At 40.1% G+C, this 26779-nt stretch overlaps 1 protein-coding gene and 1 long non-coding RNA gene across 4 annotated transcripts in view; one reads left to right on the top strand and one right to left on the bottom strand.

The window, feature by feature from the left end:
* ADAMTS9 (ADAM metallopeptidase with thrombospondin type 1 motif 9) overlaps positions 1-26779 on the bottom strand; it is a 162584-nt gene that overhangs the window by 35610 nt on the left and 100195 nt on the right. For 2 of the 3 annotated variants that reach the window (XM_070777120.1, XM_019984324.2), the window contains exons 29-30: positions 7686-7853; positions 1023-1196 (exon numbers count right to left, since the gene is read on the bottom strand). In XM_070777120.1, the coding sequence (XP_070633221.1) occupies positions 1023-1196; positions 7686-7853 (342 nt within the window). The remainder of the gene's footprint in view (positions 1-1022; positions 1197-7685; positions 7854-26779) is intronic. The other variant, XM_019984325.2, reaches the window with a different exon arrangement.
* On the top strand, positions 1099-26445 carry LOC109576030 (uncharacterized). The gene is made up of 3 exons (XR_011563131.1): positions 1099-1214; positions 1341-22781; positions 24862-26445. It is a non-coding gene; the product is annotated as an uncharacterized lncRNA (long non-coding RNA).

The raw sequence follows: 26779 nt of genomic DNA, 5'->3' as shown, positions 1-26779 counted from the left end.
CATGGAAAGATTCTGTGCTCATAGGCTGGAGGAATTAATATGGTTAAAAGGTTCATAATATCCAAAGCACCATATGCAAAAGAATAAAACTGGACCTCAATCTTACACCATAATAAAAATAAACATGTGGGTCGCAAAGAGTCAGACATGACTGAGCGACTGAACTGAACTGAACTGAACTGAATATAAAGCACTCACCAGAGTGCCAGGCACTGTCTCTCCTGTCCTGAAAAACTATTCCTGGTGGGAAATTCCTGTCTCAACTTCCTATCTCTGAACATTTTACACCTTGTACTTTCTGTTTCATTCCAATGTCAGTAGATAAAGTATTGCTTTTAAAAATATCTTTTCCTCCCTTGTCTACAACTGAATCTTCTCCACTGGAAACAGAGGATCCTCCCTACGAAAGTCCTATCCTTGCTAGAGCCAGGCCATTCCTCAGGGACACTTAGTGTTTTCTTTAACTAGACATTAACTTGGAGAAAAACAAATTGGTCTATTTCTGCATCAACGGAGCAGTTCTTCAGAGGCACTCACAGTTTTTTAAATGTTGAAAATCCTTCACTAATTAATCCGGGTTTCAAATGAAATGCCTGCCTCCCAGCTGATGGCTGAAGCCGTGGAAGAAAAAAAAAAATTCCAGAGGAGATCCTACCTAGGGTCTGCCCAGTGGCTGTTTGAACTTACGCAAATGACCACGTCTGAATACACACATTCAAAAATATTTCTTCCATCTCCTCCTCCTTCTGGGAAAGTTATCTTCATGCATTTGGCCCACGGCCTGTTCAACTTTTTCTGGAGGCAGCCAGATTTGCAACATCAAGAACACAAGCGTTGGAATGGCAGAAAAAGGAGGAGTTCTCCCACCCTGCCTGGAACGAACTCCTGCCCTCTGACAGTGACCTGGTGGGAAAACGCCAGCCTGGTCACTGCGCTGGAGGGCTTCACAGGGGAACGGATGTGATGATAGCAAGGGGGCTGAGCGAGAGGCTGGCAGGTGCCCGCTTCCTGGCTCTACTTACTTCTTGCCATTCCTCTGCCCTCCACGCGTACAGCGGACACGGCGGGGCTTGGCAGGCGCGCTCCGACTCTGGTCGGGTGTAGGGGTTGCACTCGGTTTCTCTGGCCGTTTTGTGCGTTCCCATCTGACAGCCCACATTTCTCCGCCGCACGCCTTGGCCGCACGACACGGAGCACTGCAAGGACAAGAGGATGTAAGTGGGAGCTCTGGATTGTTGGTGGGAGGGGGCGGTCATCAGGGTGGAGAGGGTCAAGGACCTGGGGATGGCATTCCTAATCCAATGATCTTCACAGCCATCACGGGGTTTTCTAATTTCCAGTGAAAGGGACCCAGGAAATGTCTAAAATCTGCAGCCTCACTGCCTAACAAAGCCAGTTGAGTGAGGAAGAGACTCAAGTTTGGGGGTAATTTCTCAAGTTAACAAAACTCCTGGACAATGGAAGAGGCTGGGAGACATCATTCAGAAACATTCAGTACATCCTAGAGTACTGCTGCCATGGGAAATGAAAATCCCAAGTGATTTCTATCCCGGAAGGTTGGAGGGCCTTGAAAATTGGAGAGACAGTTGCACACAAGAGAATTTCTTGGCAGATGAAAATTATAACTCAAGGAGAGAAAATCACTGAAGATTTTATGGCCTTATAAGTAGAATTATTTTCTCCAGTCTCCTTTTCTTCTTGCTCCTATTACTAGAGATAGGGGAATTCGGATGAATGTATGAAAAATAAAAGCTGACAGAGAAAAACTATTTCCTTGGGCGTTGTGTTTTCAGCCCGTGAAATGTACTGTTAATCAGGCTGAAACATTTTGTTGACCAAGCTGCAAAACACCCTATTAATCTGCAATTAACTTTTCTCTAAATTAATTTTTTAGTGGTTTCCTCGTTACTGGGTTTTATAATCTCACTCATGGGCAGCCAAGAATTATTATCTTTATTAAGCTTTTGACAGTGAGAAACTAAAGGCAACATTTAACTGGAAAGAAATGCCTATTATTTCACTTAGCTATTAAAAATTGTTTCCAAGTTTGTGTGATAGCTGAGCCTCCATTCATTTGTCTGACTGAGAAAACAAGCTTAACATACATTAAAGTCATATTCCTAAGAGGAAGTCTTCATACAGAGTAGAATCAAGCTTTTAAATTAGATAAAAATTCCTGTCCAGCTACCCTGCAGCAGGATTCATCGTACTCTGAGGCTAATGGGAATTTACTATCAAGAAGCACCCCTAATGAATTCTGGTGCATATTAGTATTATTTCCATTTCAGATTCTAAAAAAACAGGTGATAATATTTAGAAGGCAGCTTGGGAAATCATATCATTTCAGATAAGTCTGCCAGGCAAGGAGCTTAAGCGTTCACATCAAAGCTAGCTGAAGAGAAGGAAATATTTTAGAGCAACATTGCTACTATTGTTTGGGTTTAATTGTATTAATTGGATTGAATGAGTTTGTGACCCACAAGAAATCAGACATTTAAAGTCATTGTGCTCTGGGTGGAATGAGAGGGTGCCTGAGCACAAGTGACTGCCTTGTCTACAGAAGATGGCCATGTAATACTTCAGGGAGCTATGTGTATATTTCACATTGATTCCACATTAAATGAATGAACTATGACATAGGAGAAATAGCACAGGAATGACAGAAATCGTCAACCACGGACAGCAAATAACAACCAAAACACTCTCTGTGTATTTGAATTTGGGGCCTTAAGCATAAAACAGAACAATTCCAGAACGTATCCAAGTAAAAGCACAAGGAAAAAAATAAGAACAATTAAGTAAACAAGTCTGAATTTGCATAGAGCTGATATATATTCAAAATCTCATCATGCTTTAATAAGGTAAAGAAAAAGGAAAAAACATTCAAGGCTTTCCAGGTGTATACTATTCAGGTTCTAAGTAAATGCAATTTCTTTTTGATGCCACTGTTTGTTACTAAATTATTACTTATGGCTCAGCAAAGATAAGGTATTATCAGCCATAAGCATCCAATATTTAAGAAATAATTTCTACAATGTTCAATATTTTTTTCCAAAGGGCAAATAAAGACAGAGGAAGTTTCAATTATACAATAATGTCATTGTGGCTTTTGATTTTCATATTGTCAAAGCTAGCCCTGACTTAACATATTCAAAGATTTGTACAGGGCTTATATGCACAGCAAGGTATAATAAGCCTTGCCTCTGTGAAAACTGCATTCATGGCAATCTTGGTGCAAAATGAAGTGTACTGCATCAGAGCTAGTTCTCTGTGTTGGACTTTTCTTCCTGTGCTGTCTCAGGGGAGGCAACATTTAGCATACACAGCAAGCCAGGCTTGCTTGGTAAATTCTGAGAGATTTGTGCAGAAATCCTATGAATAAAACAGCATCAGAAAGACCTCTGTGTGACCCTGGAGGTGCTGATGGTGGTGGTGTGTGCACGTGTGTGTGCTTAATTCTTGTACTATGTAGTCCAGTTTTTAGTTACTCTAAGAAGAAAAAAGGTTGAGCAGCATATTAACATGTGCCCTCCTCCTGCAACTATCATTCCTGCATGGCAGTCTATTTGTGCAGGTTTGAACGCAGATGTTTTTAGTTCCAAACTACTAAGCTAGGAGCTGTGTTTCATCTCTCTGGACTCCCTGCTATGCAATGTTAGTATGCAGAACTCACCAATTTAAAGGAGAAAGTTAATGCTTCTTTCTATAGATAAAACAAATCTCTATGGAACTTGTGATGCTTAGGGAACTGTAGTACATACTTGAAAGCCTAGAAAGAATTTTACATACTTTCTATCAGTGTGACTGCTACAATCATGGCCATGACAGGATTCAAAGGAGGGATTAGCTTGAAAAATAACAAACTTTAATAACTAACTAAAGTATGAACTAACTTTAATAAATAACAACTGGTAACAATAATAGCAAACTTAGTGAGCACTTACTAGGCCAGGCTCTATTCTAGGGTTTCTCAACCTAAGAAATCATTTTTGCTGGAGACTGTCCTGTGCATTGGAGGAAGTTCAGGGGCATCCCTGGACTCTATCCCACTACACGTCGGTTGCATTCCCTCTCCTCTGCCAAACTGAGACAACTAAAACTGTCTCCAGACACCTCCAAACATCCCAAGAGTTACAAAATCACTGCCAGTGGAGACCTTAGTTCTATGCTAAGCATCTTGCATAAAATATATTTCACACTTCCCAGTAAACCTTTTACATAGATACTTCGCACATAAATAAAGCAAAGAACAATCACCCTAACCCAAGCAAAAACTAAAACAAAAAGTAATTCAAATAAGTTCTATCCTAGGCAATAAACCAAAGCCACTGTGGACTAGGATTTGGCTTCCAGTTTTAAGATATGGTGCTAGTATTATGCGGCCTTTTGTACTACGTCAGCAAGAGTGGGTGAAAGGACTGTATTCAAACAATTCAACATCAACGTTTGCAGTTCAAATACAAGTCACAGACAGCACATATCACTACGGCAACTCTAGTTCTCATCACTGACCATGTGCATAAGGTTTCTAAGATTTCTCAAAGGACACACATTGCACATCTGCCATGTTTCTCCATTAAACACTTCATAATCACATGACCAAGCCACTCTCATGGTAGTTACAAAAAATTCCCAACCAAAAATGGCTGATAGGTTCATAATGCAATTTGCCGATTTCCATTTTGGCATGAGTACTGAAGAACTTTAAAAAAATCAAGTGTTTCCCTGACTTCAAGACACAGTGCTACATTTTGTATCACTGAGAAAGAAAAAGGAGCAATTAATCACGACCTTCTATTAGATGTAAGGACCATCCTGACCAGAGAAATGTTCAAGTATTAAAAAAAAAACTGGTATCTCAGGGCTGAATGAATTCATGATAGATGAATGATGGTAAAGTGTTACTTTCATTCTAATCCGATCATTTTTATTGTTTATTCTTAATCTTCTTTTGTTTAGGAGGCTTTTTTATAGGAATAGGATACATTAACGATGTTTACTCTGGAAGGCTTTTGAATCGTGGACCTATAGAGCCTTCACATTTATCAAGCTGAATCAAGAATCAGATGCTGATTTTGTCTGAAAATTTCATCCCTCAGCTCTTTATCAAAATCATCTAAACAAACTGAACATGAACTTTTGAAAAAAAAAATGCTTTCAAACTTGAGTATGTTTTTCAATTAAGGTTCTTCTTTTACTAGAAAAATTTCCTTGACACATTCAAGATGTTCAAAAGATGTAAAAGTGAAACATTCCACTTTAAACCTCAAAACACTAATTCTGAGGAAAAGACAAAGAAGATTAGCAAGGCTGCACTAGCTTCCTCTCCCACTATTCTATATGCCTTATTATTGTCAGACATTTTGACATAATGAGAAATTACAATAATTATTTCCCCTACCCTGAAGACGAGATGACTAAAATACAGCCACCAGCAGAAAACAGAAGAACCAGATATAAAATCTTCTAAAAATTATTGCAAATGGATAATCATTACTCTTGCTTTATATTACTGCCTTAGGGATATTTCTGTTTACCATGGGATCATTAGTAAACCAATAATCTTTAATCATGCAGACTATCTTTCTCCATCAACCTCTGGGTCTGATTATCTTCAGGTATGTTTCAAAATTGCACAAATCGGATTTTACCCATGTAGCATCTTATCTTGCCTGCTTTTATAATTCATTTCTATAAATCAAATCAAGCATTAGAAAGTTGGCCACAGACCATTACACGACTGTTTTTACTTGCATTTTCCACAAAGGTAACTAGACTTTCCTAAGCAATCATTTTGAACAGGTGCAGTCTTTTTGGGGGAAGCATTCCGATAATCCTATTACCTTATGTTTGAAAAAACCCCAAGGATTCAAACCTAATCATCCCAGCTTTGTGAGCAATTTTAGACTTTCCATCAAGTTCACAGGATATGAGAGTAAAACTCACTCTGTGCTTACCAATAAAGAGTGAAAGAGTCTTTTAATCATCCTTCTTTTAAATGAACTGACTTTTATAACAACTATCAATTAAGTGCATCTCGACAAGATGCAAATAGATAAGTCGAGGCCAAGGGACACAAAGAAAAATAACAGCATGAAAGTATGCAAGAGGACAAGCTAATTGGTGTGGTATCTTAAATAATGTTAGCTATAGGCTTTTACATGAATTGAACAGCTCGAAAATACAAGGGCTGGAAGTCAGAGATGACAGTAGTCAGTTAGACAAACCATTACTGATGACCAGTACGAAATACTGCCTAGAAATCTGATCCCTTAAAGAAGCCAGAAGAGGAACTAGCTTTGGCTGGACACAGACACTTTGTTAAAATAAAAATAAAAACAAAATGTGATATGATAAAAGCACTCTGAGGCTATTCTGCTGGGGTACAATGCAGGCCACATTTTATTTCTGTGTGAAGGGGAATATGACTGTGAGGTATGGGGGACAATGACAGCAGCCCAGAGCATTTAAGAAAAATTCATGTTTCTAGAGGAATTTCCTATCATTCATGTTGAAATAGAGGATTCTCAACTCCTTCTCATGTTAACACAGCTGTACAAAGCTTCTTTGCGGTGTTAGGAATCAAGATCCAGGCTCTGAAAGAATCAATTCTACAGGCTACCAACCTTGAACCTGGTTTCCTATTGATTCTCCAGAGTATGTGCATACATCTCTACTGCACAGGAGAACCACAAACTCAGCAAAACCTCACTGCATCAAATTAACAGAGAGAAAGAGCATATTACACACAGAATATGTGAAAAGACATTGAACCTTACTACTTTTAAGTAAGCACCTTCAACTAAGCTGAGGAAATGTGTAAGTGAGGAGTAACAAGATACACTTTAAGGGCCAGATATGAGTGATCTGTTCACCCACCAATTGTTAATGTGTAAACAAAAGCTTCTCACGTTCCCTCTTGAATTCAATAGGGAAACCTACTGAATTTAGCAAATGTGTACAATTAGTGGAGTCTAACTGTCATCAGTTTCTTGGGTACGTCCCCCATTTTCCCATTGGATATACACATACTGCACTCATTCAAACAAAATATTTCTCTTGAGAGATTATTAGAGTTAAGACTACTGAGCTAAGTATGTGGCATTCATTACTGCAATAAATCCTCATAAGAGCTATATGAAGTCAGGTCAGCAAGGTCACACAAATCACCCCAGGTCACAGAGCTAGGAAATGACAGAAAACTTCCCCATCTATCCCCCACCTCTACTGTATACAATCTAACAGGCAGAGAAGTATTCTTAAATCCTTCATATTGACAGCTCTTTCTTTAAGAACCTCAAAGGTAAATCTGAACTCAATTCCTGCCAGGTAACCATAGTCAACCTTACTGGAATCTGAATTAGTGGTTTTCTAAATGGTGAATAATAAAAAGCCATCAGCAAAGCATTGAGGGCTACTCTGTCCTACACAGTTGACATCTATCACCACTTAGAATTAATCCCCACAACTGTCCTAGTATATATATTACCCAAAGCACCAAGGGATGAAGCCACTTGCCCAAGGTCCCACAGCTAGTGAGCATTCTGACATAAGGCTGTCTCCTTCCCTGTCTCCACACTCCCCTCTAAAAAACTGAAACTGAGCAGGGAAACAAGCCAACACACTGGTGTCAGCCACGTGGCCAAAGGGAAGTAAGAAGTCGTTAGAGGAGAAGTGTTGCTCACCTGACTCCAGGCGCCAGCCTTCCACTTGGGGCATCTTCCTCCTCGGCACTTTCTGTGCCCATTTGGCTTAGCAAGGTGTTTACAGTAATCACTTTCTAAATGGCTTCCATCTTTTGCCATGCAGTAAACATTTCGTTGTTTATGCCCTCGACCACAAGAGACAGAACACTGAAATATAAAGCAATGGCAAGGTTTTTTTTTTTTTTTTTTTTTTTAAATCACAAGCAATTTGATAAAAACCTAGGTCGTGAGATGTTAAGATCATGCCTAACAAGAGTCACCATTCCCTCCCCCTCTGCAGTGCCATTTTGGATAATATCTCAAGGCTCAACATGGAAGGAATGTGGCAGTGGAGGAAAAAAATATGGACAGCGGGAATCCTGTCTAGTATTTTGGGTCACTCAAGAGTGAGGGTAAATCCTGGTAATATAGGCCAAAAATAAGCCCACGAACCTGAAATTACCATGAAATTATGATTTAAAGAAGTCCTACTATGAATTAGTAAGGATTTATTTTGGACATCTCACTTCATGCAGTCTCTGGTCAAGATATTTCTTCAACAAAATGCCTCGTGATCCACTCTTTTGGATAAAGGTGCATTTCCAAAATACAGCTGTGTTCAATTTCCTTATGAATTGATTTAAGGAAACTCTTCTACCATTTTTCAGAGGATAAGCTCTCATTTTCCCAGTCCATTGGAAAGGAGGTGAAAAAGGCATGTTAGAAACTGAAAGGTAAGTTAGCAGGTGGGTCTGTGCCAAGTTTGGGAGGGAGGCATTACCTTTCAACTTTGATCTGCAGGTTCACTGAACTGTTTTAATGTGACCTTGTCTGACCACATCTAAGAAACTTGACTTTGATTTCAGAGTAGGTTTCTCAGAAAGGTTTAGGAATCAAAGTGCTCATGGAGTCGGGACAAAAATGTGACATGACAGCTTCTTGTAGAACAGGCAAGAGGCTGGCCCCAATGAGTACACTGAGATATTCAACGTCCATTGCCTCATTAGCGATTACAGAAGTCATTACCACTTGGATCATAAGCTTGCTGGCTCCGGTTTTCAAGACACATTATTTCCCAATACAATGTCCTTACATTTCAGAGGGAACTGAGTTTAAGAATGAAGAGCAAAAATATGAAAATGCAACAAAAATAGATTTCAAGTATCATTTCTTTCTACTCAATGTTTCTAGTTTCTCCTTTGAACTTTGTGATTTTGTTAACTTAAATGGCCAAAGTGTCCTTTCAGGTCTAATAGATAAATAGCACCATGTAAAACATGTAGCCTAATATAAATTGAACCACCATTACCAAGCGAGCTCTAAGTGATCCCATTCATATATGTGCCAGACATGTTTTTTCTAGTAAATATAGACTATTATAAAATTCCAAAGTAGCTGCTAGAGAAATATAAAATATGTGTATTAATATATTTGGGCCTAACTTTTTACTTTAGGAGATGGAAAGGTTTTTTTCTTTTGAGCTCTTATTTTGTAAGTATTATGATTTTGAGTAGTCATTCTGGAAGGAGTATACAGTGTGGAAGGAAGGAGTCCAATTTAAATATCTACATCAAAAATATCCATCTTTCAGCCTTTAGAGTTTTGATGTATATGAAGACTTTGGGCTACAATTCTAGAAGACTTTTATAATGAATCTCCAAGAAGTTTCCCTATAACCCAACTTACACACAGATAATCCCTATTATTAGTGACTAATTTTAGTATTTAAAAATGTTACTTCCACCAAAATTACAAGCACAGTTAGAGTTTGAGGTGCGTTCATTTGTTTAGTCAGCAGACATTTATTAAGCACCTACCAAGTTTTCAGGATTATGCAAAGTGTTGGGAATACAGTGATAAATAAGAGTGATATAATCCCTGCCCTTGTGGAGTTTAGAGACCAGTGAGGGAGACCAGCATTAATCAAGTGACAACAAAAACAAATACATATTTGCTAACTGACATGAGTACTCTGAAGAAAAGGGGCTGAAGTGCCTGCAAGAGGAGTCCCTGGGGCATTCCTGAGGGCCAGACCATGTCAAGCTAATAGGTCACAATAATGTATTTTATTCTCCACAAGATGGAAAATCACTGAGGGGTTTTAAGTTAGCGTAAGACACAGTCTAATTTTCGTTTCAAAATTCTATTTTTACTACCGAGTAGACAATGGGTAGAAATTCAGCATTAGTGGAAACAAGAAAACTTAGGAAGCTAACGCAGTTGTCCAAGCGAGAGGTGACGGTGGCACTGATGAGGGTGCAAAGTGGAGGGGTGAAGGAAGCTGGTGAATTTAAAACCGTTTTTGAACTACGAATGACAGTTCCCTGATGGATGTGCTGTGGGGTGGATGGGAGAGGGCAGGGGCAGGAAGGCCTCCAGGTTTTCTGCTTTGGGCAATTGGATTAGAGAGATGATACGGACAGAGATGGGAAAAACAGCACGGGGAGTCAAGAATATATTATTTTCTAGGAGATGAGCTGAATTTAGAGGATATGGGTTCATGGGTGGTAATGTGTTTGATTAGGGTGAAGAAACAGACACAGCTGTCTTATTAATCAGATGAACAAGTATCAATTGAAAGCAAGTTTGACCCTGAAGGATCATCATTTCAATATACAAACAGTTCAGACAAGCTGTCCCTTAATATGGAGGGGAGGAAGAAAGTTGGTGGAAATGGAGATTTAGTAATCTATTGGTCTGTAAGTTCCATGAGGTCAGGGGTTACAGAAGCTTTGTTTATCACTATGGGCTTATACTTCCAACACTTTGTAGAATACTTAGAACTTAGCAGGTGCTCAATAAGTGTTGAATGGACAAATAAAACAAATCCATTTAGTGGTCACTAGAAGAGGTAACCTAATATTAGGGAGCAATCTACAAAGGCAGAATTAGCAAAGGCGCAGCTTTCTCCCATTCATTAGGTGCAAGGCACTACTCAAAGACTTTATATACATTATCTCATTTAATCCTTCCAATAACCACAGAGATAGGTACTATTATTGAAGACAAATGGTGTTTTCAAAATGGCATAACCAAAATGCTTTATGTGTATACATCTCTTCCTATATGACTCCAATTAAGTGGCTAGATGTCTTTTGGGAACATAACAGCACAATGAAAATCAACAGCATCACTGATAATAATTCATCTGAGAAATGCTACTGGTGCAACCAACATCTATTACCCAGGAAATAAAGATGGAGGAAGTTGATTTTAAATATAACACCTTAAAACTCTTTTAAATACCTGGATTAGCTACATTGGCAATGGCACCCCACTCCAGTACTCTTGCCTGGAAAATCCCATGAACGGAGGAGCCTGGTAGGCTGCAGTCCACGGGATCGCTAAGAGTCGGGCACGACTGAGCGAATTCACTTTCACTTTCCACTTTCATGCATTGGAGAAGGAAATGGCAACCCACTCCAGTATTCTTCCCTGGAGGATCCCAGGGACGGAGGAGCCTGGTGGGCTGCCGAACTGGGGTCACACAGAGTCAGACGCAACTGAAGCTGGAGAATTCCAGGGATGGAGGAGCCGGCTGCCGTCTATGGGGTCGCACGGACTCAGACACAACTAAAGCGGCTGCTTGCTTCAGTCGTGTCCGACTCGGTGAGACCCCATGAACTTCAGCCCACCAGGCTCCTCGGTCCATGGGATTTTCCAGGCAAGAGTACTGGAGTGGGGTGCCATTGCCTTCTCCGAGCAGCAGCAACAGCAGCACCCATATCTAAGGGTGGTTTTCTTATTTGGGGACGTGAATGAAACTGATTTGGAGAAAAGGATGCAACACTTCAGTATGACTTACCGTATGTATTATTTGCCTAAAATTCAGATCTAAAAGTGATAAAGAAATTCTTAAGGTATCTAATCTGATAGCAAACACCTTTCATGTTTTCTAAATTACCAGTGACAAAAAGCAGCTGCTTGTGGAAATTTCCCTAGCTAGCAGGCTTATTAATAGGTCTATTATGATTTCATAAAGAAGTTATCATCTTGATAACCAAATAAACACAGGTTTTAGCTCTTCTATTCTGAGGGAAATTTCTGTCTGATTATTTCCAGTCCTTTCCCAGACACTGATTTTTGTCTCAACATGCGTTGCAGAAATAATAGTTGAATTTAGTGTGTCACCTAGTACATATTATTTTTTGGCTATATATATGAAGTTTCTTGCTCTGGGGAATATTTAATTCCTTATATTTGCAGCCAAATAGCCTTCTAGTTTGCCAGGTGGACCCTGACTTTTTTCCTCTGGAGAAACAATCCAATATATTTAAGAGAATGATTTTTCCTCCAACTTTGAGCAACACTCTCAAAGTAATCTCTGTTTGTTACATAGAAACACCAAGGTCAGTATCTCTAATGCCTTGGCTTTTGTTTCTGCGAGGTCATTCAAAGGGAATGTTTAACGTGGAGCTTTGTGGAGAGGTTGTCCTAATTTTTTAGATGAAGGTCTAAGAGTTTAAAATCTGTGCATTTCAACACATATGGTGGAAATGGAACTGGCTTTTTCTCTCTAGTAGTAGCTCTAGATGTGGCATGGATTTGCATCTCACTCTTCCTGGTGTGCTGTCCCTGGCGTTAGGGATGCCCTGCGTCGGTCCCTTCACTTATATTGAGGAACTGGGTCTCTCAATCACCCAGCAGCCAGCAAACAACCTGGTGTGTCTGCCTGGATGACAAGGGCTGAAGATCCAGAGAGAATGAAATCCCTAGCTTTGCTGAGGCTGGTGAGAACCTGGACATCTGAAGGGAGATGGGGAACCACACGGAACTGGTAAGGACACCACTAGGAGCCAAGAAGGAATAAGAAGGGGAGGGTGGAGGTCACGGATACACACAATATCTGGCCAGAAGGAAGCTTCTTGATGAGGCTGGATGATGCTGGGCGCTCAGAGGAGGTAATGCAGTGAGTGGGGTGTGAACCAGGACTACTCAAGTTGTGGCTGATGCTTGATACATAAAGGTTAATGGACGGTCCAGGAGGACAGCTCCAGCAGAGTGTCTGGGCACAGTAGAGTATGTCTCAGTGATTTTTATCTCCAAGTGATCTGTATATATAAGATTCTGTTTATGTGAAATGTATTTTGGAGGATATTGATCAAGGAGTCTATATTTCCAAACAGAGGACTGACAGCAGGTTAGAAATAAGAATTGAAAAGCCAAGAGAAAGGTCAAATGCTAGAATCTACTAAGCTAAGCCAGGACTCTATAATGATCTAAGCATTTCTGACAGTCAGATAGAAAACCATCACTCTGAGACTGGTGGGCAGAGTTCAGTTATGAAACAGGAGACTCTACTAATTATTATTCAAGGCCTTTCCCTAGTGATTCTATAAAATATGAAAAAATCATCTAAATCATTTAATATAAAAAATGAAATGTGTCCTTTCATAACAATAAGCTCTTCTTGATTCCACTCTCATTCTGATTTTGTTTAAAAAACATAGTCAGATCCCATCTGGGAAGTATGATATCAGAAAGCAGGCAATGCATATGCCCATGGTTCAGAACTGCCTTTGCCAATTACAGTGATAAGTGAAGCGAATATTGCATGAACATCTTACCATCATGAAAAGCAAAGGATTCCAGCCTGTACCCACCAGGTAAATAAACAGAAAAAATAAACAGAATATGAGAGGAGAGATATAGACTTAGGGATCAAGGTCAGGGCAAGACCTAGAAATCCATGTGGGCTAGTAACTGCAATCCATGTATGTTTATTACTGCTTTCCACACTGTAGTCGCTGAGAAAATATTTACAGGAATGAATGAACACATGAAGGCTACAGCCATCACAGAAATGGACTATGTCCCAAATGTCGTATTTTCCTAATGGTTTCAAGAAAGAACCACCTGGAATCTGACCCACCTGATTTGGCACAGCTATTTAGATTCAAAGAGTTGGAGCAGGACTATTAGAAATCACATCAGCTAACTTTTATTGACCTCTTATATGAGTGGGACCATGAGCTCAAAGATACTAGCTTCTCCAATTTAATCTCTACAGCAACCCCGTCCGTGGCTCACGTACCATTAGGATTCCTCTTAACAAATAAGGAAACTGAGGATTAAAGAGGTGACATGACTTGCCCAGGGTCACAGAGCCAGGAAACAGCAGAGTTAGCCTCTAAATACGGCAGGTATGTTTCCAGAATGACCATTTTCTTCCTTAAGTCATACTGAAGAGAAGACCTGGTTAAGACGGCAGGCTGTTCATTCACCTCTGCTTATCCATGGTGACAAGAGAAAACTGGGACTTCAAAGAAATGCTTCCTAAGACTATTTTAGAGGTCTCTGACTCGTTAGTCTCCCAGGAAAAGGATGGTTATACAATGTGTTTCTCATTTTAATACAACCTATTTAGCACTCTGGGAAGAAAGATGCTATGAAAAATGAGCATACCACTATGTACAATATCACATAAAGAGCCACATTTCCTTTCGGTCAGAGCCACACTCTGGTTTTCTCGTGGCCATTTTTCAAGATTGATTCATCCCTTGCATTCAGCCTGAGGTCATATGCTGAGTTTTCCTCTCTACTCACTGCTGAATGGTCCTTGGCGTGGTCAGGAATGGAAGGTTACAGGTTGTAAATTTGGGGCTGCCGATTCACCAAGGACTAAGCTCTCAAATATTTGAGCTAGAGGTCATCTCAGAGATTATTCAGTCCATGTATTTATTTTTACAAATTCAACACAACGGAAGAGGAGACACGCCGTGCTCATAGTCACACAGGAAAGAAGCAATAGATGGATGTAGGAGCTCCTGGACCCAGCACAGAACCCGACTTGGTGCCAACTGCACTGAGGATTTGTGAATAGATTCTGGTGTTTTGCATGTTGCTTGGGACCTACAGCTGACCAGACATCCTAATTCTTTCCACTCCAACTCGGTCATGCCCACATAGTGCTAGCAGCATGGTCTGTGGCTACCCAAGGCAGGAACAGATTCTGCACCTCTGGCTCTAAAGGATTACCAACACAAATATGAACAAGCACGGGTTTCACTACCTCTTGTTCTAAGATACCAGTTAAGAACAAATTCCAAGAGGTGGCTGTGCACGAATCGGGATTCCTCAGCTCATTGCTGAGGAATGGCACTTTTCTTCACCTTGCTCTAAATTTCAGCCCTTCGAGACACAGGTTTTGGAGTCAGACAGACCTAGGGTGGAGTGTAATCTGCCACTTTATCATGGCGCCATCTGGGGCAAGTTACCCAACCTGTCTCAGCTGTGTTCTCTGTAACAAAATGAGGATAACAATACCATATATACGCAACAAGGCTGCCTTACAACCAGATATGACAAAGTATACAGAGCCCTTGGGGTTTTGCTGGACAGTGTAAAAATCGACACACATTCACTGTTTCCACTGATACTACTTGTATTTGGTGGACTCTTTAAAAAGATCTCCTAACACGCAGTTTAAAAGGTGAATATTTTTTAAAATATATGTTCACTTATGGAGTCTAAAGTTAACATTCTAATACAGGCACTTTTGGGTGAACAAGTCTGGAAAAATCTTCCTCTTGTGAATGGGGGAAGTACTTTCCTTTCTAAAGGTCACAGAGAGATCCCCAGAGCAGACATAAATGTGGATGATTCCTTTGCTTCTGCAGTGCCTTTTTTACTCTCATAGACTATTACTCAGTAATACAGGCTCTTCTAACCACAGAAGACAGAAACACACGTAAGAGAAAGAAAGGCATCACTACTGAAAGCCACATCTCTACTCCACCATTTCCTGTTCACATTTACTATCTCAAGAACTCCTTTTGTCTTTTTTTGGTTTTTGGTCATGTTATTTCTTTCAATGTCCTGAAGCACAGAATCCACATTAGTGATAACCATATTCAGTCACTCCCCTGCTCGGTCCCCAGTGGTGGGAATGCTAAGAATCTTTTGTCAAAAAGCATATCTTCTCATTGGCAATGTGAACATGTTTAGGGAAATTTTTATAGGGCTTCTCACAATACAAGAATGGCTCTGAACAGGGGCATCAGGGAACCAAAATGACGGAGGAGGAAGGAGAGAAAGCTTGGCCAGGAAACAAGGGCTGTGACTTCAGGGCGTAAAGCCAGTGTTGACAGGCCTGCCTGATGGCCGTTCATGTCCAGGACCACCATGGCACTTATTACCATGAAAAGGAGCTGCGGAAGCATGAGATTGGCAGGGAGCACCATAGAAGAAAGCCGATGCAGGAGTCACAGTCATTGCAGCCGGATGGGGCACTGGGCCATCCTTCCTCCCCCGACCCCCCCAAACCCCAGCCTGTGCAATGCTACAAAGGTCTAAGACCATGGAAGAAAGGGAACTAAGATTCACATGTCAACTCTCAGAGCACACTTGAAGGCGCCTGTCAATACTACATCCAAGTAGGTGGCCCCTCAATCGCCTCACAAGGGACATGGCAGGGCCAGGAAAAGAAGCGGAGGCAGTGAGAGATGTTCATGACCCCCACCTTCCATCACTTCCAAAAAGTGGATGCTCTCCAGTTGCATCCTGCAGCTTCATAATATAACAACTTCGTATCAGAGGATGGAAAAACATTTTCACATGAAATACAGCAGCATATGAAGTTAGCTATGGAACTTGTGAAACCCAAATTGGGGACCTTCTTATTCTCCAGGAGTATAAACATTACAGTTTTTCTCCCCATAAAGACAGACACAAAAACCAAGAAAATCTGCAAAAGCCTTACACGGTGACTTCTAGCGTGGCCACATCCAATAGTGCCTCCAGGGATTTGAGGTATATTATGTTATCAGGCTCTGTTACCCCTAGTTCCCCATTCCCAAGCACAGTGCTGATTTTTGTAATGCTTCTTTCCCTTGCAAGGTTAGATGTGATGATTTTTTGGTAATCTGACTTCAGCAAAATAATGACATTGTCACTTTTCAGGAAAGAGGTGAAGATGGTACCAGGACCCATCCTCTAACCACAGAAGTATTTGTGAAGGCAGACTGGAAGATGGGGAGGGTAGTGGGTGACGTTTTTGTTCTAGGATCCTTTATTCTCAGCTGTTCCAAAGGTGGGTGCAGAAGAGCCTGATATAAAAGTTATGTCCGCTGGGAACACGGATCCAAGTTTCTTGATACTCTGCAGGTGGGTTGTAACTAAAGGCCCAGGCTGAAGCGTTCAGGGCTATCTGGAGATGTCATTTGGCTAGACGATAGCACCTGAGAAGACCCACTCATTAATGCTACTGTCCCAGGCAGCCAGGGAGAGTCATGGGAACTTAAGGTGCCCTTGGGAATGCCTCCACAGAAAAGCAATCCAGATAGGCTATATGTGGATTTTCAGACACCCAACCAATGTTCAGCCCTGAGCTTCTTCCCCCTCCCAAAGAGCTAGTCTAAGTATTATTCAGTCATTTAAAAAACACTAGGTTATGGTTCATTTAATTGCCTCTTCCATTCTTGCTTTCTCTGCCTGTCTGGTCCTTCTTCCATCAGCTTCATGTGAAAGGAACATCTTTATCTGCCAGTATGTCAAGTATCTTACATTGAAAAAGTTACAGCTGGAGAGGTAGGTAGTTCATGTATTGAATTTGCTTTGGGTGGATATTAATGCCACCCCAGAACTGAAATATGCATACCTCTGAGTTTGTAATCAGAGAAATATATCTCAGTGAGAGGGAAAAGGTCATCTTAACCATTACTGAATGAGATGCTCACCCTTCAGCTTTGCAATGTTCTTCTGGGAGTTTCAGATAAAACCAAATTACCACCAATAGGCTCTAGTCAAGTCCTTTGTGGCTTTCCTTGTCTCTTCCTCCTGCTTACCTTTTGGTAAAGAAAAGACTCAAGAGTACCACTATGAAAGGATGAGATGAGAAGAAATAAAACCCAGCTAAAATGTAAGTGGCTCATAACACAGAAGAGGGGCATAGAAGTGGCTAAAACTTTGTTTGATGGTTTTCTGTGAATTTAAATTATTCCTGCACTACTCTGAGATTTATTCAAATAGAAATCCCAGAGTTGAGGCAGAAGCATGTGTAATAACTTGGTTTTGGAATCAATCAGATTTAGTTTGACTACTCTCTCTCTATCTCTTCATTTGTGATCTTACGTGAGATGCTTAACCAGGTATGAAATGATGGTGAGTAAGCAACTTAAACCTAACATGTCCGAAACAGTTGTCCTGATCTTCGGATTAGCTTCTCCATTTCAATCAATGGGAACTACTCATCCACTTATTCAGTGCACAAAATCTAGCTGGAGTCATTCCAACTCCTTTCTTTCTCTCGTTTCCCACATCTAAACTTGGACCAAATCCTTCAGCATTACCTTTAAAATGTCAGAATCCTACCACTTCTCACGACTTCCACAGAATACTCTCATCGGAGTTACTTCAATGGCTTTTAATGTTCTCCCTGCTTCTATCTTTGTTCCTCCTGTAGCTTCCCCTAAATTCAAAAGCCAGGCTCATTCTTTTAAACAAATCCACATTTCTACTCAACTCTCCCTTTCCCCAATAGCTTCCTACGTCAGCAAATGAAAGCGAAAATTCCTCTAGTGGTCTTTTTCTCTCCCTCTACCATGATGAACTTTCATGTTCCCCTCCATCAATTTCATCTCTAATTTCATATCCTACCACCCTTTTTTTCAGCCGCATTCGCCTTGCAATTGTCAAGATACACCTGGCATACTCTTGTCTATAGGTCTTCACCTGAAATACCATTCTCCTGTAACATTCGTCTCCTGAGTATCCACATAGCTAACTTTTCTGTTTTCCCAGATCTCTGCTCAATTGTCACCTTTTACAGGATGACTGTCTGACCTTAAAAATTATAGTTCCCATCTCCTCTTACATGCTATTTTCGCTCTTCTTTATTTTTATCCATGGCACCACTCACGTTCCTTCACAATATATATTTCACCTCTTTTGTTTGGGATTTATAGGCTATTCCCCCTCCCCACTAGAATGTAAATTTGATGAGCTCAAGGATTTCTGTCTGTTCTGTTTACTGTTATCTCCCTAGTGCTCAGAGCAGTGCCTAGTTTATAGAAAACACTTGAATACTTAGGGAACATACAAATGCATGCATGAATGAATAGTATCTAATAGAGGCTAGAATCACTTATCTCACAAGAATTTTTATGGATGAAGCAAACACTCGACACAATGCTCAATTCATTGGTAAGGCTCAAATAAATAACAACTGCTCACTCCTATCTTCTGTGTCTGTTCACTCCAAAACTGGCTAAGCACACTTGTGGTTTAATATTTAATTCACAGTTACAGGACTAAATACTGCACAGGGGACATCTAAGAGGAGGGTTATCTGAGAACGTGATGTAAGATAACAGCAAGTAGTAGAATCCTGAGGTCTGCGCAGGCAAGACTAACACTGAAGGCTTGGCTCGTAGCCACTAAGACTGCCATATACTATTAGGGTCACAGAATGCTTTTTTCCTCCCCAAATGTGTCACTTTAGATCAACACTTTTGCCAGATGGAAAAAAAAATGTAGATATATAGACTGAAAGTAGACTAAAAAGAAATGTAATGGACGAGAATGGGTTCTACCTGGGCCGGGTATTGTCTATCTCCATTCTGGCTAGAAACATCAAAAAGCAAAAATGACCAACCACCCCAAAACAACAAACAAAAAACAAAAAGGCAAATAAGATATACCCCAAAACAAAAAACAAACCAAAAAACCAACGAACCAATCAAACAAAAATCCTAAGGACTTACACTGTTCCAGAATAATGTGTCTAGGTTTAAGTCTGATTTTTCTAGTTCCCTTTCATTTAAAAAAATGCTCTCAATGTAGAGGGTATTCAGGATTACAAAACCAACATTAAGTCTGAGATTTTAACTGAAGATTGAACCTGATAGAATTAAATCATTGCCACTCTCCTGTATATTCTCTACAGGCTAGCCATCAGAAGCCTCCCTACTAAGTAAGATAGTTAATACCCAAAAAATCATATTAGGCTGCATCCAGAAAGATCTACTTTTCTTAGTTCAGTAGATATTTCCCTACAGATGTATTAATTCACACTGTTCTAGCATGCTGTAAATGTCCAGGGGAAATACAACTTTTTTTCAGAGCTCTGGTCTGAAAGTGTTGGGTGACAAAATTCAATTGCTGAGTTCTTTTGAAAACCATTCAAAAGTAACTGAAGTGTTAAAAGGACCTATTCAAAAATTCAGACCCCAAAGACTCAGTTTCAATGGCTCTTAAAAAGTAGAAGAAAGCTAAACTGATTTATACTAGGGTAAGAGCCTATTTTTGCAGGTGTCACAAATCAAAATGAGTATTTATAGAAGTTCTGAAACCCTTCTAGAGAAAGAGAGGGAAAGCGTTAAACCTGGGAGTCAGTTGGGTCTGGATCCAAGAATTACTGATTGTATGATGCTGGTACATTTTACTTAGCCTGCCTGGAGCTCAGTTTTCATACCCACCTAATGGATACAATATGGACCATTCTGCAAGGATTATATGAGGATCAGCAATAACGCTTACAAAGCACCAGGCCCAAAGCTTCACGCAAAGAAGTTGCTCAGTAAATGTGGGCCTTTTGTTATTCTTTCTCCACTGCTGGTAAAATCCATCTGGACTACTGCAGACGGGCATTTTTACATGCCACATCAAGGTACATAAGACTACTGGTCATCAGTTGGTGATTAGGAGGTGGAGAAACCCATTAATTCAGAGAACTGAGGTTTCCCAGAATAACTGGAAAGATTATAATTAGGTAAAAGGCAAAACTCCATTTCTAATTTCAAAGAGCTTTTGACATAGTTAGCCCATTGGTGATTTAAAGCTCCAATTATTTCTGGAAAGTGGCACCCATTTGTCTTATGGAGAACCACGGTCTCATCTACACTGAGTTCCAATGTGTGTCTTTCTTTTTATAAAAATTTCTGCTCTTTCATCCAATAAAGTTTAAACATTGTGGGAAGAATCCAATATTTCATTAAAGTTTGGGTCCTACCATAAAACTTCTGAGGCTGCTGACAGTGTCTTGGGTTCATTTTGTTTGCCTTTCCTCTACTGATAGATTTCTTCTCTGGTCTCAAAGACCTGGACTCACTACTAGTAGTTTATTGCCATCATTAGTGACCTTTTTGAAGAAGAAGAATTGAGATTGATTTTCTTTCTAGGGCCAGGAGATGGATCATCTAAAATGTTCTCTGTCCCACAGATCTTGGAGTTCCGTTTGCCATTTTGATCATAAATACGTGTGTCTGTGTGGCATGGGGATCTGAAGTTGGTAAATACATAGAACTACCATCTATTAAAGCAGAAAAGATTTGAAAAGTGGAAAAGGAGAGGTATGAAGGGGTAAAACTTTAGAAACTTCTTTCCCCATAAGTTCATGTACTGAAAAGCCAGGTTAACCTTACACATCTGAAAAGCTGATCATGGTTTCTTCTGAAAGGTTAAAAAAACAACTGGTGGGAAAACAACTGTGAAAATCTAGTGATCTCTACAACATAATAATTTACTATGGCTACTTAATGCCCATGAGAATATGGAAAGTTCTGCTGTAAGAAACTCACTGAACCATGAGAGAAAGATAATATTGCTCCCAGGGGACATAAGCCAATGTCTGAAGACACTGTTAACACAACTAAGAAGATATCCTACTGGCATCTAGTGGGTAGAAGCTAAGGATGCGGCCAAACATCCTATGATGTCCAGAACAACAAAGAAGTATCTGGTCCCAAACATCAATAGTGCCAAGGCTGGGAAACCCTGCTTCGGACCTATACACAAGTCATGGGACAGTTTCTGTACCACTGTCCTGGTTTCTAGTCAGAAACTGGTCTCCTATTTCCAAGATAAAATGCTCACTAGGAATAACTATGCTTTTATAAAAGTACCTCCTGTCCAAAACTCCTAAATGTTCAGTTCTGAAACCAACTTTTACATAGAAGTGAACCATTACACATATGCAGATTCTACCATGAATGAGGGAAGTGCTGTTTGTTTGAAACATAAAGTGGAAAGGAATCTGTATCTATATATCTCTGGATCTACCTCTATCTATCTATCTGTCCATCCATCCATCCATCTCTATACTATGAGTGCTATCAGTTTATATAGCCCAAATGTAAGAACATGTTGGAATGTTGGAGTAACCTTGTTTTCTTAAGAAATTCTGATCCTCACTGATGACTTTCTATCCAAAGTTGGTAGCCCCCACCAAAGTTGCCATGCAGAATGTCTATGGAACACACTGGGCACATCTGTACACATCAACAACTTCCCCTCTCGGCTCCAAAGACTGAGTGACACTGCATGTTGGTTTGCAAATTCATAGTCTCTTGAGACAACTTTGAAACCCTTCTATTTTTAGTTTATTCTTGAAAATCTTTGACCTTGCTAGGTTCCTAGGATCCCACATACTACTTGATGGAAAATTTGACGCTCAAGAGAAGTATGTTCTGATAGCTAACCAGCGTCATTTCTATGGGGTTTGCAACTGTGACTTCAGCCATGACGTCTGATCATGAGTCCTCCCTATCCTCTGGGAGCCATGCTGTTGGGTTCTTGACAACATCCCTGGCTGCCCTTAATGCCAATAATACTGCCCAGATGCCAATAATACTCCCCAAACCCATCTGTAACAACCAATTATGTCTCCAGATATTGCCCAATGTCCACTAGTAGATAAAAATCAACCCTGATTTTTAGAGAACCACGGAATTATCTCAAAGTTTTCAGAAAGTCCTTTAGAAAGCTCTCAAAACCAAACTGAGTTTAACTGACTTGGTGGGGGGTAGGGAACACAGAGGGCTGTTTTTTTGTTTTTGTGTTTTTTTTGTGGATGAGAGTAGCAAAGGGCCCACTGAACATCAGTTTAACAAGGTCAAGATCCTAGGCTAAAAGGGTTTGGAATCCTTGGTCTTAAAAATGTGACATGTACAACGTAAAATCAATTTCCATGCATAGCAATGAAGATTATAGCTACAGTGAAACAAGCGGGCTCTGCTGGATAGCATTCTTCCCTGTCCTCGCAGCCATGACCTGCCACTGCTAAGGGGTTCCTGGACACTTCAGGTCTGACGAAGAGACAACCAAGGAGAAGGAAGTCACAATTTCACTAAGAACGGGCAAACTGCAATGGAGGAAGAGGTGAGTTGGCTGGGTGAAGGCTTTTTATGAGGCAGAAGGAAAACAGCACAGAGTTTTCAAAAATTTCTTTAGTTTTCAAAGGAATCTGGGTTTTGGCTATGAAGCAATAGATAAAAATGGGGAGTCTGTATTTATTCAAGTATTTTCTGGAATTTACTAGCAAGCCTGGCAGTGAAAGTCTGGATTTCCCTGGGAAAAGGGGAGCAACAAACCATACCATTCCCAGAGGCCTTTTCATTTTAGCTGCCTGGGTGGGAGGGGTGGACAGAGGAAGGGAAGAGAGGGCAGAGGAAGAAGCTCATGGGGAAAAAACCAATGAAAACTAGGAAAGACGCTCTTTATGCTGAGCTCAGACTGGAGCACCCCCTTTTATTATGATGTTACAGTGCAAATCTGAGATTAAAAACAGCTTCCTAAAATGTGTCAGAATTTTTAAAGCCCCGAAATAAATCCAGACCTACACTCTCTGCTTCCTTGTGAAGTATAATACACACTCTGAACATATTTACGTTTAAGAACTTTTAAAAAATAACTTACTCTGAAAATTTTCAAACTTAAAGAAAAATTGTAAGAATATTAAAAAGAACTCCCTCTCCCCTTATCTATATTCCCTAACTACCAACATTTCACTACCTTTGGTCCCTCCATCCTCCTCCCTAAATATATATATATATGCCACTGTATTTTGTCTTTTCCTGGAAAATCCATATAGTGTCTCATCATCTCCAAAAATCTAATTTTCCCAAATCAAGTACACTCTCCACATAAATACAACTCTCCAAGTCAGGAAATCACTACTGATACATCACCACCATCTAAACCTGTGTGTTTTTTTTTTTTATGATTCCCTCCTACATGTTAGCTTTTTATTTCCATAGTTTCGGCCAGTGCAACAATCATTTCAGCTCCTGAGTAACTAGGATTTTCTCATTCATTCATTCATTTCAATATTATTGACAGTCTGCCTACTTTGCATAAGGCACCAAGCTTGAACAGTGGGCCTCTATAGCCCAAAGGAAATTAAGCTTTGGGGCAACTCGAGAAATGATTTGGTTAAAGAGAATTTCACTTGAAATGTGGTGGCTATGTCTGTATTTCTTCCTTTTTCTAGTTAATTTTTTAATATCATCTTTTCCCTCACTTCACAGTGCCCCAGTCTTGCTCTTCACCTGGCTTACATTTAAGAGAAATAATTTTCTCATATTCATCCCTTTAGAGCTCTGAGCAAAATCTGTAAATAGCTCAATAATTCCAGGATGTTTCAAGTAGTTACCCCGTGGAAAAACAGAAAATCTTAAATTGTAGATAACCTCTTCCCACAGCTTTTCACCACTTCACCAACTAAAGAGTAAGATGAGGAGATTACGTCTTGGTTGCTATAGGTTCAGATCCTCATTCAGCCAGTGTGACCTAGTACCAACTAGGTAACTTCTCTGATGGTACTAAGCTCATCAAGTAGAAGAGATTAAATCTGATAATTGGAGTGAATTGCTTTGCATAACTCCTCGCAGAATATGTAAGTGATAAGTGATTGTGACAATAAAAAGTCAAAACCATCACAATAATTACGGGAGGAAATGCATCATACAAAACTAAAAGAGGGGAAAACAGCTCTTTTGTGGATAACTGCAACAATCCATTCCACTACTTTCTGAAATACATCAAAAAAAGGTGGCTGAGGAGAGTTATTTTGACTTACTTCCCAATTTAGTACAGAGACAACCTAAGTGTAAGGATAATAAATTTAAAAGAGCTTCTAAAAATACAGACCACCTGAATGTTTATTGTTTATCATTTACTTCAGATGTTGCCCTAAAGGGGGAAAAAATAACCCCAACAAACCCACAACTCTATCTTATCACTAGAAAAGAACCAATGTTGCTACCTACATTCTAATTTCTGGGGGCATCAGTATGGGATATAAACAGGAAACAAACTATAATGTTTTCTTAACACTGGGGAGGTGAAGGTAAATGATGGCAATTACAGTGATGGAGGAGACATTTGGTTCAGCTCTTATTCTTCTAAAGTGTCTTTGAAAAAGCTCTGTCAACCTAATCTGCTCAACCTTTACCCACAGGTATCAGTGAATATGAAAGCTGCCTTCCCGAAACTTCTCAAAGACAGCATGATCTCTTGGAATTCAAGCTTCTACAAGGTGGCTACCTGGTGTTGTCTGTTTTTGCCTTCTCCTAAAAACACCAATCAAACCTTGCCCTTTTGACCCACAGAACACATAAACATTCTTTCTCCTTAACTGAACTTACTGCCACGATGAACTTGAACTATGAGATGCATAAGAGGAGAGTTTGTTTTAACAGCTGCTTTTACATGGAGGCCCTGGAGTTACTATTCTGAAGATAGCTGATTCTAAAAGCCTCTCTTTTCACTGTCCTATTTTTTCAATGTTCAGCTGTCAGGAACAACCGCTGAAGTGTTCTCAACCAAAGGTGCAAAACAGAAGGACAAGGGGATGGTACTCACTAGATGGGAAGACATTCTACATAGGGGATCCATTACATGCTGACACAGGGTTTTTCTCCCCAATTTATTTGTGTAAGTTTACTTACCCCTTGACAAGCTGAATATTAACTGCTAATTGCCTGAGGTTGCCCTGTCTAATACAGTAGACACCAGTTACAGGTGCTGTTTATATTTAGAGTAATTAAGTTACATATAATTTAAAAATGCATTATCCCTATTGTACTTGGCCACATAATAAGTGCTTAATATTAGCCACATGTGGCTAGTAGCTTCCATATTAGAAAGCAATATGGAAGAGAGAATATTTGGAAAGAGAACATATCCATCATCATAGATAGTTATTGGACTGTTTTGGCCAGTGCATAACTTCATTCTAATAAGAGCAAGGGGATGCAGGCCTCACTAAGAATGGTGACTTTGTAGGTTCAGCCTATATGGATTGTTTTCCATACTACTTCCTCCTCCTTTCTTGGCTGCCAATGCTCTATTTTATACATTTCTGAAAAGGGGTCTTGTCGTGATTAAAACGATCCATGAAAACAATCCCACTTTAGAGGAAACAACAGCAGCAAGGAGCAAAGATGGCAGTGTGGCAACCCACACATTTCAGATCTTTTTATTGGTACCTAACAAAGGGGGGAATGCACCCTCAGCCACAACTTCCCATGCTGGTATGGAGGCTCGTGGGCCCCTGCAGGGAGAGGCAGAAAGCCAGGCCCTCTACTTATCCTGACTCTTAGACCCCTGAACTCATGTCTGGGTTCTAATGAAAAGATGAACAGAAACATACTTCCTGATAGAAGGTTTTTAAATGTTCCATGCCATCAGCAAGTGAGCATTTATCACTGAAAATTTACTGGGCGACTGCACATTTAAAAAGAAAGACAAAATCAATAATTTATATTTATTGAACAAAGATCATTAGCAACCATGAAGATACACACGCACATACACACACACACACACATATATATCCTAATAGCAACTTTTATTTTTATGGTTGTAGTGAGGCTGTCAGGAAGAAATTGTCAGTTCTTTACATGTTCAACTTCATTTAATACCGAATTTTCTCTCTTCCCAGTAGAATCAATAGCTCTGATTGTGCATTGCTATATCCTCAGCATCCCAGAAGAGACTAGCCCCAAAGTAGGCAAATAAAAAGTATTAGCTGAAAAATTAATGACTTCTTTTTTGAAGGAATGACCTGTAGTCTTTTACTCCCTCCTCATAAAATAAATCTTCCTCAACCACTTTTAATAATCAGGATTCCCTCCCAGCCAATTAGACTTGGACTCAGCCTCTACCTCCCACTCCACATTCCAAAGTTTCCATTTGTGTCCATTCCAGGAGGGCAACTCCCTGACCTGAGTCAGGGGGAGGAGCTACACTCCTCAGGGTCTAATGTCTCTCTACCCTTGCCCCCATCCCCACCTTTGGACTTTTTAAAACTGTAAAAACAGAAATCTGTCAAGCAGTCATGAAATATCAGCTTTCAGAAAGCAGGAACAGAATCT

This window comes from Bos indicus, chromosome 22 (genome assembly GCF_029378745.1).
Source record: "Bos indicus isolate NIAB-ARS_2022 breed Sahiwal x Tharparkar chromosome 22, NIAB-ARS_B.indTharparkar_mat_pri_1.0, whole genome shotgun sequence".
NCBI classification, from domain to species: Eukaryota; Metazoa; Chordata; class Mammalia; order Artiodactyla; family Bovidae; genus Bos; species Bos indicus.
Note: the sequence above shows the minus strand (reverse complement) of the source record. Positions and strands in the feature narration are given on the sequence as shown.